At 41.7% G+C, this 13,433-nt stretch overlaps 1 protein-coding gene across 2 annotated transcripts in view; it reads right to left on the reverse strand.

The window, feature by feature from the left end:
• The window catches only part of Epsti1 (epithelial stromal interaction 1), a 149,012-nt gene that overhangs the window by 113,355 nt on the left and 22,224 nt on the right, over positions 1–13,433 (reverse strand). For both annotated transcript variants that reach the window (XM_045145827.1, XM_045145828.1), the window contains exons 2-4: positions 7,050–7,133; positions 2,542–2,615; positions 1,658–1,741 (exon numbers count right to left, since the gene is read on the reverse strand). In XM_045145827.1, the coding sequence (XP_045001762.1) occupies positions 1,658–1,741; positions 2,542–2,565 (108 nt within the window). In that variant the 5' untranslated portion in view covers positions 2,566–2,615; positions 7,050–7,133. The remainder of the gene's footprint in view (positions 1–1,657; positions 1,742–2,541; positions 2,616–7,049; positions 7,134–13,433) is intronic.

Genomic DNA, 13,433 nt, shown 5'->3' on the forward strand with positions numbered 1-13,433 from the left:
AGAGGACTTGGTGTGCCCATATTTACTTTCTCTCTAGCGTGCAAGTAAATTTATTTTTTAAATATTTTTTAAAGTTTTTCTGACTAGACAGATGGTTGAGTGGTTAAGGTGCTTGCCTGAAAAGCCTGAGGACCTGGGTTTGATTCCCTGGTACCCACGTAAAGCCTGATGCACAAAGTGACACATGACCTGGAATTCATTTGGAGTGGCTGGAAGACCTAGGGCACGCATTCTGTCTGTCTCTTTTCTCTACATCTCTCTCTGCTTGAAAATAAATGAATAAATAAAGTTAAAAAAAAGAAACCAAATATATATTTGTGGCTTTTGTTGGATTAATTTTATCTCAGATTCTATTCTTGAGGATTTCAGCTACCATGTGGAGTAATTTCTTTAGCTCATTACAGTTTTGGTGATGTTGTTAATAAATATATTACAGTTCTGTAAAGAAAAAAAGTGTTTTTTTTTTCTCAATGAAGATATTTTCAACGAAGGCATAATAGCTGGTCAGTTGGAAATGGATTACTGAATTAAAATGTATAAAAAATATTCCTGTACTTTCTATGTACTATAAGTATTTTATTATAGTTCCTCATATGCAAGTCAAAAGGGTCTAAATTACAACAGTAGCATGCTCTTAGACTTGGGAACAGAGTTGATGCTTTCAGATTCATTTTACAAATGTAGATCAGAGAAAGTTAAGGGACTGCCCAAAGCCACAAAACACAAATGACACGTTCCAAGGGAAGTCTAGACTGCTCTCAGGCAAGAAGAGAATTCCTGAGGGGAGGGGAAAATATATTCTCTCCCATATTCCATAAGCCATCAGCTTTTGGCTTCATTAAGTTTGAGTGGTGGGAACATCTGCTTGATAAACAGGTTTAAATTTTGACCATCCCTAATATTTAAAAAACATAGAGTTAGGAGTCGGAGAGAAAGACAGGCAGAACATAGAGAAGGTACTATGTTTCTTTGATTGTCAACTACACAGATACCACAATATAAAGTCATGAATCGGCCCCCCATCCCCAAACCTCTAACACTTAAGACTTGCTTCAGTTTAGACCTTATGGAGAATGGGCGCAGGAGGAAGGGGTGGGGAGGAACCACCTCCATGTGTTCCTCCTTCTTTTCTAGCAGATGAACATTTCTTGAGAGATACTTTTTCCCAAGTGACAGCAATTCTATCAAAGCTGAAACCTCACTTGGAGATTTAGAATAGATCTTATCACTAATACTGAAATGTAAATGTATACTGTTTCTTTTACCAGTGAAATCAGCATGTTAAGAAAAAAAGAAGAAGAAAAAAAAAAACAGCATATCTACCTTCACCTCACATAAACACAATGGAAAATTCAAATTTTAAATACAAATCTGATAGTGTACTACCTGTTGATGTCAAATATACAATTAATACTTGATCCCTTGCCTAAGAGGTGAGATGGCATGGTGACTCAGAACCAGAGCTCTGTTGAGGTAAGAATTCTGCTTGTTCTAATTATGGCTGTGGGCCCTTGGGCAAGTTGTCTCCCTGCTCTGGCACTTCTCATTTGCACAATTGGATAACACCTGCCTCATAAGATCACAGTGAGGATTAAGTGTGTCGAAGAGGTCCTGACACACTGCCTCATAGACAGTAGCCAGTCACCTCCCTGCTCACCTCCTCTCTCTGAATGGCCTTCGTTGTTTGGCGCTCAGCTTCTTCAGGCTCCTTCCTGATTTGTGCAGATTCATCTCTCTTTAGCTAAATTGTATTGAGATTACAGGGGACAAAAACCAGTTACCATTTTTCAGGCTGAACTTCTGGAACACAAAATTATGATGAAAGGCAAATTACAGTATTATTTGTGTTACACCTCACCATGATTATAGGTTGTTACTTGAAGCCACTTAGATCGCAGGGAATGGCCAAGCTGAATCGCCTGCCTGTGAAATTTCTGTTTCTTCCTTGGTATATGCCCGACACTCTCTGTCTCTCTTTCTCTTTCTCTTCCTCTTTCTCTTTCTCTTCCTTTTCCTCTTTCTGTCTGTCTCTCTCTGTCTGTCTATCTCTCTCTCTGACTGTGCACGCGCGCGCGCGTGTGTGTGTGTGTGTGTGTGTGCGCACATGGGAAGAAGAAAAGTTATTTTTTCTGATTCTAAGACCCTCAGAATTCATTGTAAAAATCACTGGGTATCTTGAATATTTTCAAACTACTTCCATGTTTCCATGATTGGCTTGGGGAAAATTTATATTATATTCTTGGAACTAAGACATAGTGCTAAGTGACAGTGAATACACAGTTAACTTAAACTATAAAAAAAAAAAAAAAAAAACCTTCCCTTCACCAAAGGTCATGTTTATACATGTGACTTGGGTAAGAACTATAGGTATTTTCCTCTTCCCTTCTCACTTCCTCACTTCTTTGGTTTTAAGAGTTGCATTTTGCAAATAGTTTAACATATTATGCTTTCTGTAAGGTTACTGTGTTATTTCATGGGTATGTGATAGTGTTGGCATTGAAATTCCTTGCCAAAATTAAACCAGAAGAAATGAATTCTGACCTTTTGCTGGTATTTATATCCCATCACTTGGAGTTGTTGTTTCTGCCTGACTTCAGCCTCGGATTGGCTTCCACCTAATGAAAAAAATGAGCCATGAAGGTAAAATATAAGTGTTAAGCAGAAATGTCAGCCATCAGGTACTAATTAATACATAAGTCTGCAGCTTGAGTTTCTTTAACATTTTCATGCCGTGGACATTAGAGTGCAGCCAGCTATCTAAAAAGACCTTAAAGAATGGCAATTGCAGAAAGATGAGGCCACATTTTTAAAGGGACAATAGCACTAAGGGTTTTCAACATAAGCATTAAAAATTTTCCCTTAGGCCAGGCATGGTGGTGCATGCCTTTAATCCCACCAGTTGGGAGTCAGAGGTAGGTGAATTGCTGTGAGTTCGAGGCTACCCTGAGACTCCATAGTGAATTCCAGGTCAGCCTGGGCTAGAGTGAGACCCTACCTCGAAAAAAGAAAAATAAAAATGCACTTAGATTGAAATCTAACTGATGGCCTATGCTAAACAGTAAGGCATATCAACTATTGTAACATTCTAGAACATTCCTTCTGACCATTTCTTACCATAATAAAAATGCTTTATCTATTTTTCTTCTTCAATCTCTACTGCACTATGTTCAAGCAACTAAACTAGGAAAATCTCAGGGCTCTTTTCATTACAGAACTATGTTCTTCTTATGACCTCACTTTCTAACATGTAATGGAAATATTTTACCTGGTAACTGATTATCAATCCATAATATTTACTGTTTTTCCATGCTCGCTAAGAGAAAAACAAGAATGTAAGACTATTTGCCTGCTCTCTCTTCTGAGCACAGATAACTATCTGGGGTCGGAAAGCTTCATAGCTTGACAATCACCTAAAAATTGTCACAAAGATTTCTCAGTGCTTATGCAAGGCTGATATTCATGTTAGGAAGGTTTCTTTGAAATATTTCTTTTTGAGTCACTAAAAATGTTACTTCTCAGGACTGGAGAGATGGCTTAGCAGTTCAGGCACTTACTTGCCTGCAAAGCCTAAGGATGCAGGTTTGATTCCCCAGCACATGAGACAGATGCACAAAGTGGCACGTGCAGTGGCTAGAAGCACCCATTCTCTTTCTCTTTCTCTCTCTTTCCCTTTCTCTTAAATAATGTATTTTTTAAAATGTTACTTCTCCTTAAGATTCACTGTCACCAGATGCATTAAAACAATTTGTATTCAATCCTTTGTACATAAACTTCAAAGAAACATGATGGGATTTCATCCCTGAATGAAGTTCTTTTTGAAAAATAATAATTTTGGGCTGGGCAGATGGTTTAGTGGATAAGGCTGTTACTGGCGAAGCCTAAGGAACAAGGTTCAATTCTGCAGTATCCATGTAAGCCAGATGCACAAAATGGTGCATGCATCTGGGGTTCATTTGCAATGGCTAGAGGCCCTGACATATCCATTCTCTCTCTCTCTCTCTCTCTCTCTCTCTCTCTCTCTCTCTCTCTCTCCCTTCCTCCCTCCCTCCCTCCCTCCCTCTCCCTTTCTGTTCTCCTCCCCTCCTCATTCTTTCCCTCAAAAAAATATTAAAATACATTAATAAATTTTAAATATTTTTTGTTCATTTTTAATTTATTTATTTGAGAGCGACAGACACAGAGAGAAAGATAGATAGAGGGAAAGAGAGAGACTGGGCGCACCAGGGCTTCCAGCCTCTGCAAACGAACTCCAGACGCGTGCGCCCCCTTGTGCATCTGGCTAACGTGGGACCTGGGGAATCGAGCCTTGAACTGGGGTCCTTAGGCTTCACAGGCAAGCGCTTAACCTCTAAGCCATCTCTCCAGCCCCCATTAATAAATTTTAAAACAAATTTAATTTTTACTAGGAACTTTAATATATGAACATATGGTAATTTATCAGCTGTCCCATGCCACTATCATCTTTTGTCCCCTCTCTTCCAACCCCATCTCCTGAGGACCCCCTCTTTCAAGGTATTCCTTCTCTATACTTAAGCTGATAAAAACACTGAGCAGAATTTTCTTTCAAGCTCCAAAAGACATACAAGGCCATTTATTGTGGACCCTTCAGTCACTATTGTGGGGTATAGGAAAGAAACAATGAGAACTATTTAAATTTTTCACTCCCATTACAACTTCCTATCTTCTACAACTATTCCACTATTAGAATGTTAGAGATGTAGAGGAGGAATTAGGAGTTAGAAGAAATTGAGAAAGCTGCCAGGCAGGTGGTGCACGCCTTTAATCCTAGGACTCAGGAGGCAGAAGTAGGGGATTGCTGTGAGTTAGAGGCCAGCCTGAAAATTCATAGTAAATTCCAGGTCAACCTGGGCTAGAGCGATACCTTACTTCAGAAAACTGGAAGAAAATAAAAAGAAAGAGAGAAAGCCATTAAGTCTAAATATTGAAAGGTTCAAAACTCACCTGAAAGTATAATGCATGTTAGACTTTTAGGTTTTCATGCCACCCCTCCTCCAACAAACACATACTTATTTCTAGATACTTCATATAGCAGAAAGTTAAAAAGTGAGGCTCTTGCTCATTTTCTGCTAAGTTTGCAAGACAATAGGTACCAATTGCTCAAATTCCAAAATGAAGAGCCTGGCCCCTAGAGAAAGATCTGTAAGAGGGAAATAAAACACAGTTTGGAGATTCTTCTCTAACAACTACCTTCATCCTATAAAAGAGGGTGAATGTCTTTCTGAGTTTCATCTCCTTTGTGTTTGGGAAGGGATAGTCTTTACACCAAAATCATCAAGAGAGGCTTAATGAAAATCACCCAGAGGGCTGAAAAGATGAGTTAGCACTTAAGGTGCTTGCCTGCAAAGCCAAAGGACTCAAGTTCAATTCCCCAGTACCCATGTAAAGCCAGATGCACAAGGTGGCACATGTGTCTGGGGTTTACAGTGGCTAGAGGCCCTAGCATGCCCATTCTCCGCCCCCCCCCCCCACCTTTCTCCTTCTCAGAAATAAATAAATACATAAATGCTCAAAAAGAAAAGAAAAAGAAAATCACCCAGAGACCTCATCTTGTTTCCCTAGGATACTGGGAAAAGTCTGAGCCTAAAGGAAAGGCTGCCATCTTGACTACTCAGGATTCAAGTGGGCCCTTAGGAAGAGGTGTTGATGCTGACAGTGGGGGGTGAAAGCCTTGCTAACATGATGGAGACAGAGGCATGAAGTTTGAGTGCAAGTCTAGCCTATACTATGAGACCTGTCTCAAAAAAGAAAATTAAAGGTTTGGGGAGATAGCTTAGTAAGCACATGGACTTGGGTTTGATCCTCAAAACCCACAGTGGGGGCTGGAGAGATGGCTTAGCGGTTAAGCGCTTGCCTGTGAAGCCTAAGGACCCTGGTGCGAGGCTCGGTTCCCCAGGTCCCACGTTAGCCAGATGCACAAGGGGGCGCACGCGTCTGGAGTTCGTTTGCAGAGGCTGGAAGCCCTGGCGCGCCCATTCTCTCTCTCTCCCTCTATCTGTCTTTCTCTCTGTGTCTGTCGCTCTCAATAAATAAATAAATAATTTAAAAAAAAAAAAACCCACAGTGGATGTGGGGGAAGTACCTGTAATCACAACACTAACCGAGAAGGCACAGACAGGCAGATCTCTGGGGCTCATTGGTCAGCCAGTCAAGTCTACTTGGCAAACTCCAAGCCAAAAAGAGACCCTGTCTCAAAGGAGGTAAATAGTGTTAACACCTGAGGGGTGTCCTCTACTCTCCACAGGTACACATGCACCCTAAAGTCTGGTTTATTCAGCATAAAGGTGAGTCTAAGCTTAACCCTTTTTACAACTACAGTAATTAGTTCTATTCCTTTCACTCATTAAATGGCACCCAAATAAGCTTGGTTGTAGCTATATCCTAGAGAAAAAAAAATGCTTCTGTGGTGACCTCTGCTTGTATTAACTATCAATGAAGACCATGTCCAACCTTTAAGTTCTAAGCATCAGCTCTTGAAGGAATGGGAAGGAAAGAGGCAAATGAGTCCTATTGAGTGTCACCCCTCTGGAGAACTGAACCCCCACAGAGGTGGACCAGATGGTCCATTACGTTGGCAGCACCAAGTTCCCTACTATAGAATGAAAACACAGATGAAACATCTTTATGCCCACCACTGGGTCCCCAGCTCATTCTCATCTTGTTTTTTGAGTTGACTCCCCCTTCAGTTCCTTCACATTAGCATTTCACTGCCATAATGAAAATGCTGTGATAACTCTTCCTCTATTCCTGACTAGTGCTGTGACAGGGCATATGCAGCGCCCCAGGTAAGCTTCTTCAGAGCTGATCATCTAAGAGGCTCTAAATTATTTGCCAATTAAGCCATCACTTTATTCCCACATAAGCTGTGGCAGAATGCATTTGCTATTTGTAGAAAATCAGAAGCAACAATCTACCTGCACATTCAAATGTTTCAGTGTCAAGTGCATTCCATCCCAAGCTGAACAAGCCCTTGTGTACAAAGAACCATGGGTGGCCCTGCCTCCCTTTCCTGCTATTGGTTTTTTACTTACCCAGCCGCCTGGGCACCAGACGAATGGGTCTTGCTCTGTTCTGCTGCTTCCACTTCTCCAGGTCTACCAGTTCTTGCTCTGCAACTAAGCCACGTGAGAGATCAAACCATCAACTGTTAAAATTGGGAAAGAAACCTGAACATTTCAAAACAGAATACAATCACCAGGCAGAAATTAGCTACTTGCCAAGACGAGTGGACTAGATGTCCAGGACAAAAGAATGCTTCCAAGCTCCACTTCCTGGAGGCACCTTAGGCTCAACCCTGTGCTACTTTCTAAGTGTCTACATAGAGAGTGCAGTTCAGTTCTTCAGAGTGGTGCCACCCAATGGCAGTCATTTGTCTCTTTACTTCCCAACCCCTAAAGAGCTGAAGCTTAGAACTTAAAGGTTGGACATAGTCCCCATCGATAGTTAAGAGAAGCATGTCTTGAATCAGAGGTCACTTCATGTGCTGGAAAACAACCTGAATTACTGAAACAAAGAAATATAGGTTTCCCTACAATTCTGGCATTCTTAATATCTATAGCAAGTTTCTTATAGCAAATGTATACAAAACTAGAGAATTTGTATGAGTAAGAACTTTTCACACACAGGTGATAAATAGCCCCAGAGAATTCCGATGCCTATGTTTGCTTTATTTTTCATGTTCCCCAAGCTCTGCAATTCTGGAGAATGAGTGTTCTGCGCAGTAGATGACCACCCCAGCCCTGCTCTGTATCCTGCCATTCTGGCCTCCTGGGCCAAAGCCTGCTCCCTGGGAAGTGGGGCTCATCAACCAAACACTCTTTGAGATAGCAGCGGGCACCAGTAAGATATTAGCTCTGTCCCTCCATTGCATACTCTAAGATCCCCATTAGACTAGATTATTCTAAATGTCCATTGATATTTTTTAATTAGAAAAATAATAAAAAAAACTAAACCATCTAAAATCTACACCATATGGAGACATAAAATCCTATCCAGCATTAAAATTAAAAGTTTGTAAGATGCCAGAACCTTGGGGGTTGTGTTGGACAAATGTCTGCAGTTCTCAAAGTATTAATGAACTATGACTGTCATGTACTATACTGATCCATTATACTACCCAGGTCATTACTTTTCTAGTGGGGGCTCTTTAGATAACTGCTTTCCTGCTGTGCCCTTATGTCCATCGTTATTCACAAAATTAAATTTCCTACCACCAATCTAATAGAGAGCATAGAATTTCAACACTCCCTCATTGCTTGACTTGAACAAACCTCATAATGTCCTTGTGAACTCAGTGAACTTTCTCTGGCTGTGAACTAAATTCTATACCTTTAAACAGAAGAATTTGTATTTACTGTACCTCCATTGAATATGTTATGCACCCCCTAAGTATAAGAAGCACAAAAGAATAAGATGTGGTTCCTGCCCTCCTGATTATGATATAGAAAAGAAAAATGGATAACACGAACAATATAGTTGAGGATAAGGCTACAAAAGTATTGGAATCTAGAGGCTAAAGAAGAAGGATGGGACACATCCAAAAAAGGCATAATTTACATCATAGTCTATTTGATATACAATCTGTCTGTTTCAAAAGTATTCATAGTGCAGTTTCAGTGCTAGTGACCATCCCAACATTCCAGGGATAAGAGTTGACTAATGGCAATAGATGTGAAAGTTAAGTCTATCAGAAATCCAGGATTTGCAGCTATGCCATGAGTTCCATCACTAGTACAGAAACAGATTTAGAAGTTCTAACAAAATAACAATTTTCATTTACTTGTAAGCAGAGAGAGAAACAGAGAGAGAGAGAGAGAGAGAGAGAGAGAGAGAGAGAGAGAGAAGAGGAGAGGGGAGAGGAGAGAGGGGGTGGAGAGAGAATGAGCATGCCAGGGCCTGTAGTTGCTGCAAACAGACTCCAGATGCATGTGCTACTTTGTGTATCTGGCTTTACATGGGTACTAGGGAATTGAACCTGGGTCATTAGGCCATATAGGCAAGCATCTTCACTACTGAGCCATCTCTCTAAACCCTAGAACAATACTAGAGTATAATTAAAACTGCTAAAGAACAGATCTTGATGTGATTTAGTTATTCTATGTAAATCAGAAAATAAAAATACTTCAAACTGGCAAAGAAGAATCCCATTTGGTGATTTCCTCACAAGCAGTAGGGCCTGAGTTCAGTTTACAGCACTTAGGTCAAATGTCAGGAATGGTGGTGGACATTCAATCCTAACCCCATCACCTGGGAGGTGGGCACAGGTGGACCCCTGGGGCTCATTGGATAGTTCATCTAGCCTAACTGGTAAGACCCAGACCAATGAGAAACCCTATCTCAAAAAATAGGTGGAAAATGTACCTGAGTATGATGCTTGAAGTTTTCCTCTGGCCTCCGAACATGGACACACACACACACACACACACACACACACACACACGAAAAATACTTCAAATTGAAACAAACCAATTACAAGAAAAAAAATTCTGAATGTTAAAAGAATAAATTTACATACTTCTCAGTATCTCTTTTCTCCGGTTTTCATTTGGTGCTATCAAGGTGTATGTGCCTGTGCTAGAATGAAGAGGGAAAAAAAAGAGTTACTCTATCATGAGAAATTACTAACCCACTAGATGGTCTTCTAACCACCACCAGATAGGTTTTGGGGCAGGTCATCTCAAGACCCCAGCTCTTCCCCCCAGGACCTTACAATCTAGCAGCCGAGCAGCTCTTGTTGAGTGTTCTTGCAGGGGCCCGTTGCTCCTCTAGGTGGCGCCTGTAGACAAATCCCTTTAACACTGACAATCTTCCATATGACTCGCTTTGGGAGAACAGAATCCGAGTCCTTTGTCACACAGCCACCTCCTCTTCATGACCCATCTGAGTAGTCCACTGACTCCAGTGGTGTGTTTTAGGTTTTGACTATTATAAGCCTGAATCCACTGGTATGGTGGGTTGATTCAGGTGTCCCCCATAAATTTAGGTGTTTTGAATGCTAGGTTCCCAGCTGATGGATATCTGGGAATTAATGTCTCCTGGTGGCAGTGTATTGTTGAGGGAGGATTTATGGATATTATAACCAGTGTCCCCTTGCCAGCGTGTGCCATGCTCTCCTGTTGCTATTGTCCACCTTATGTTGGCCAGGGGATGATGTCCACCCTCTGCTCTTGCCATTGCTTTCCCTGCCATCATGAAGCTTCCCCTCTTGTTTGTAAGCCAAAATACATCCTTTTTTTTTTCCCAAAAGCTTCTCTTGGTTGGGCGATTTCTGTCAGCAATGCAAACCTGACTGCAATGGTAATATTGGTACTGAGAGTGGTATCATTTGCTACTAGACACCTGACTGTGTGGCTTTGGCCTTTGGGAGCTGATTTTTAAGAGGAACTATTGACTGTGAGGTTTGGCTTATGAGGGCTACAAAGAGCTTTGCCTGGACTGGGCTAGATGCAGTTTGTGTGAGAAGCTTGCCGTTATGCCCATGTCCTGAGAGGTTGTGCAGTGTTGCATTGTGTAGAAATGGACTGGTGTGAGCAGAGGGATGTGGTACAGAATGAAGTCTTTAGGCTGAAGCTTCTGCCCATTCAGCTGCAATTATATGAGAGAGTACAACCTTTGAGATTGGGCCAGCTGACCTGCACTGTGGCAACAGGAAGAATGTAGACTCTTTTGAAGGGGCCCGAGTGCTCAAGAAGTGTCCTGTTCTTCAAAATCTGCTTTATTCTCCCTTGGATTAACAAATTGTCAGTCTACCTGGTATTGTGGACTATGAGAAATGCAGGAAAGAGAGAGTCATTGAGTTTGCAATATTGTCTTGTGTTTTGGAAATGACCATGAGCAGTGTGAAGCAGGTTTGCTGGATGCCTGCATGGAGACCTGATGGAGTCTTGAAGATGAACCATGGCTTACAGTGGAGACCCAGTGGAAATGCTGGAACCATGAGATGGCAGCCAAGGATGGCTGTCAGCCCAGAATGAAGTTTTCAGGACTGTGAGTAGCCTAGCTGGAGGGGCAGAATTAGAACTCCAGAGACTTGTTGCTGGTTAGAGTTATCGTACTTGGAGACTTGTCATTGGCTAGAGTTGTTGGACTCGAAGCTACAGAGTTTGGTGTTTGCCCTGTTTAAATCATGTATTGCTTGAGTATTTCTTTGCTATGCCCAATGCCATCTTTTGCAGTGTAAATGTTTATTTGGTGTCATTATGGGTTGGGGGGGTTCTTGGTATTATGGCTCAGTTAAAAGAGCTTGGACTCTGGAGATGTATGAACATCATTAGGGTTGATAAAAACTATGAGGTCTTTTAAAGATGAACTGAATGCGTTGCATTTTACATCATAGATGGTTATCAGTTTATGCAGGTCAGGGGCAGAATATGATGGTTTGATTCAGGTAATGCTAGGTTCCCAGCTGATGGAGATTTTGGAATTAATGCCTCCTGAAGGGAGTGTATTGTTGGGGGCATTCTTATGGGTTTTATAGCCAGTGTCCCCTTGCCAGTGCTTGGCACACTCTCCTGTTCCTGTTGTTCACCTTATGTTGGCCAGGGGGTGCTGTCTACCCTCTCTGCTCATGCCATCATTTTCCCCTGCCATCATGGAGCTTCCCCTCTTGTTTGTAAGCCAAAATAAATAATTTTTATCCCAAAATATGCTCTGGGTTGGGTGATTTCTACCAGCAATGTGAACCTGACTGCAACAACTGGATTCCTCATTATACTGAGGACACAGGTGACATGTAGCCAAGCAGTCAGAGAGGCCAAGAGGCTTAAAATACGCAAATCAGACTCTTCTTTCATGTAAAAATAGTCAACACTGTGAACCCATGAATACTGAGATACTTAAAATATTGTGAGGTTCAGAGGGCAGAGTGGTCTTTGTTGATACATGTGCCAGGTCTGTGACACAGTGGCTAGCTCAAAGTGACTGCATAATGAACTAAGGAAAGAGTTGAAATAAAACACCACAGATCCCGGTTGAGTCTGCACTGTGGGGCTCTTCCTTGAGTTATGCACATGGTCCAACAAGGGCATGCATGAATGCTTCCTAAAGCAAAAATATATTAAGCAACAGACTGCAGCATGCATCCTGCTAGTTTTCAAGAAAATTCTTTGGATAAACACAAACAACTTGTAAAGGCAGCTTAAAACAAAAACCCTCGTTACTCTTAGAAGTCTCTCCTCAATGTGGAATGTACAATTTCAAAGGACAAATTAGCAAAGGCCAAACAGTAGAGGCCAAAAGTGACGATTAACAGAAGCCATTTCTTCCTTATCTCATTATTTTCCTAGCAACAAGCCTTCAGCTAGCTTCATCCTGAACTTTAATTTTAGACTTGTATTGTGAAGTATGCAACTACCTTTGCATGTAAATGGGGCTGCTGGGTGCCCAATTTCCTAATGCATATCAGCAGCTGTTGCATGGGTAGCCTAGCATGCATCCAATGTTATGAATACAGAATTGGAAGACTGCTACTGGAAATTAATCCCTTATCCCTCACATGTTCTTTGTTCACCTTAGAAAGATTTTTTCACTCCTCAATTGTCAGTGCTTTATAGGCACTGGGGAGCTGCAATTCTGTGAGTAGTTCCTGGAAACTACAATATGACACCTTGGTGAGCCATTCTACAGAGCCTTAAAGCTGTAACACAGACACTGGATTTCAATGCCAACTGTGAAATCGTTGCACCATCTTCAATGCTAAGACTATGATGCAGTCTGCGCTGGGGATTGGCCTGTGCTGCATATGGGCAGTTCATCTTAACCTTTGCCATACATCAGAATCACGCAAGGGCTTGTTGGCAGGCTTGTTAAAGGGCAGCATTTCTGATTCAGTAGCTCTGGGGTAAGGTTCAAAAATACACATTTTTAATATTCCCCATTGCTGTTTGTGCTGGCTAACCCCATTGCTGTGTGCAATGGATGATCTTCATTGTCAACTTAACTGGATTTAGAGTCACCTAACAGACAAATCTCTGGCAGAGTCTATGAGGACATTTCCAGAGAAGGGAACTAGATCATGAAGACCCCCATCTCGAAAGTGGGTAGCACTATCTCATGGCTGTGGACCTGGACTGGGTAAAAAGGAAAAGGGAGACCCTGAACTCAGCACTGGCATTCATCTCCTTCTGGCTCCTGACTATGGACTCCATGTGACCAGCTGCCTCACATTCCTGCCACCATGCCTTCCCCAATATGATAGACTGCACCCTCAAACTATGGGCCAAAATAAACATTTTCTCTATTCAGTTTCTTCTTGCTGTGTATTTTGTCACATTAACAAAAAAGTAGCTATCACAATACTGACCAGAGTACTACACATTAAAAAAAAAAAAAAAAAAAAAAGCCGGGCGTGGTGGTGCACGCCTTTAATCCCAGCACTCCGGAGGCAGAGGTAGGAGGATCACTGTGAGCTCAAAGCC

This window comes from Jaculus jaculus, chromosome 3, assembly GCF_020740685.1.
Source record: "Jaculus jaculus isolate mJacJac1 chromosome 3, mJacJac1.mat.Y.cur, whole genome shotgun sequence".
NCBI lineage: Eukaryota > Metazoa > Chordata > Mammalia > Rodentia > Dipodidae > Jaculus > Jaculus jaculus.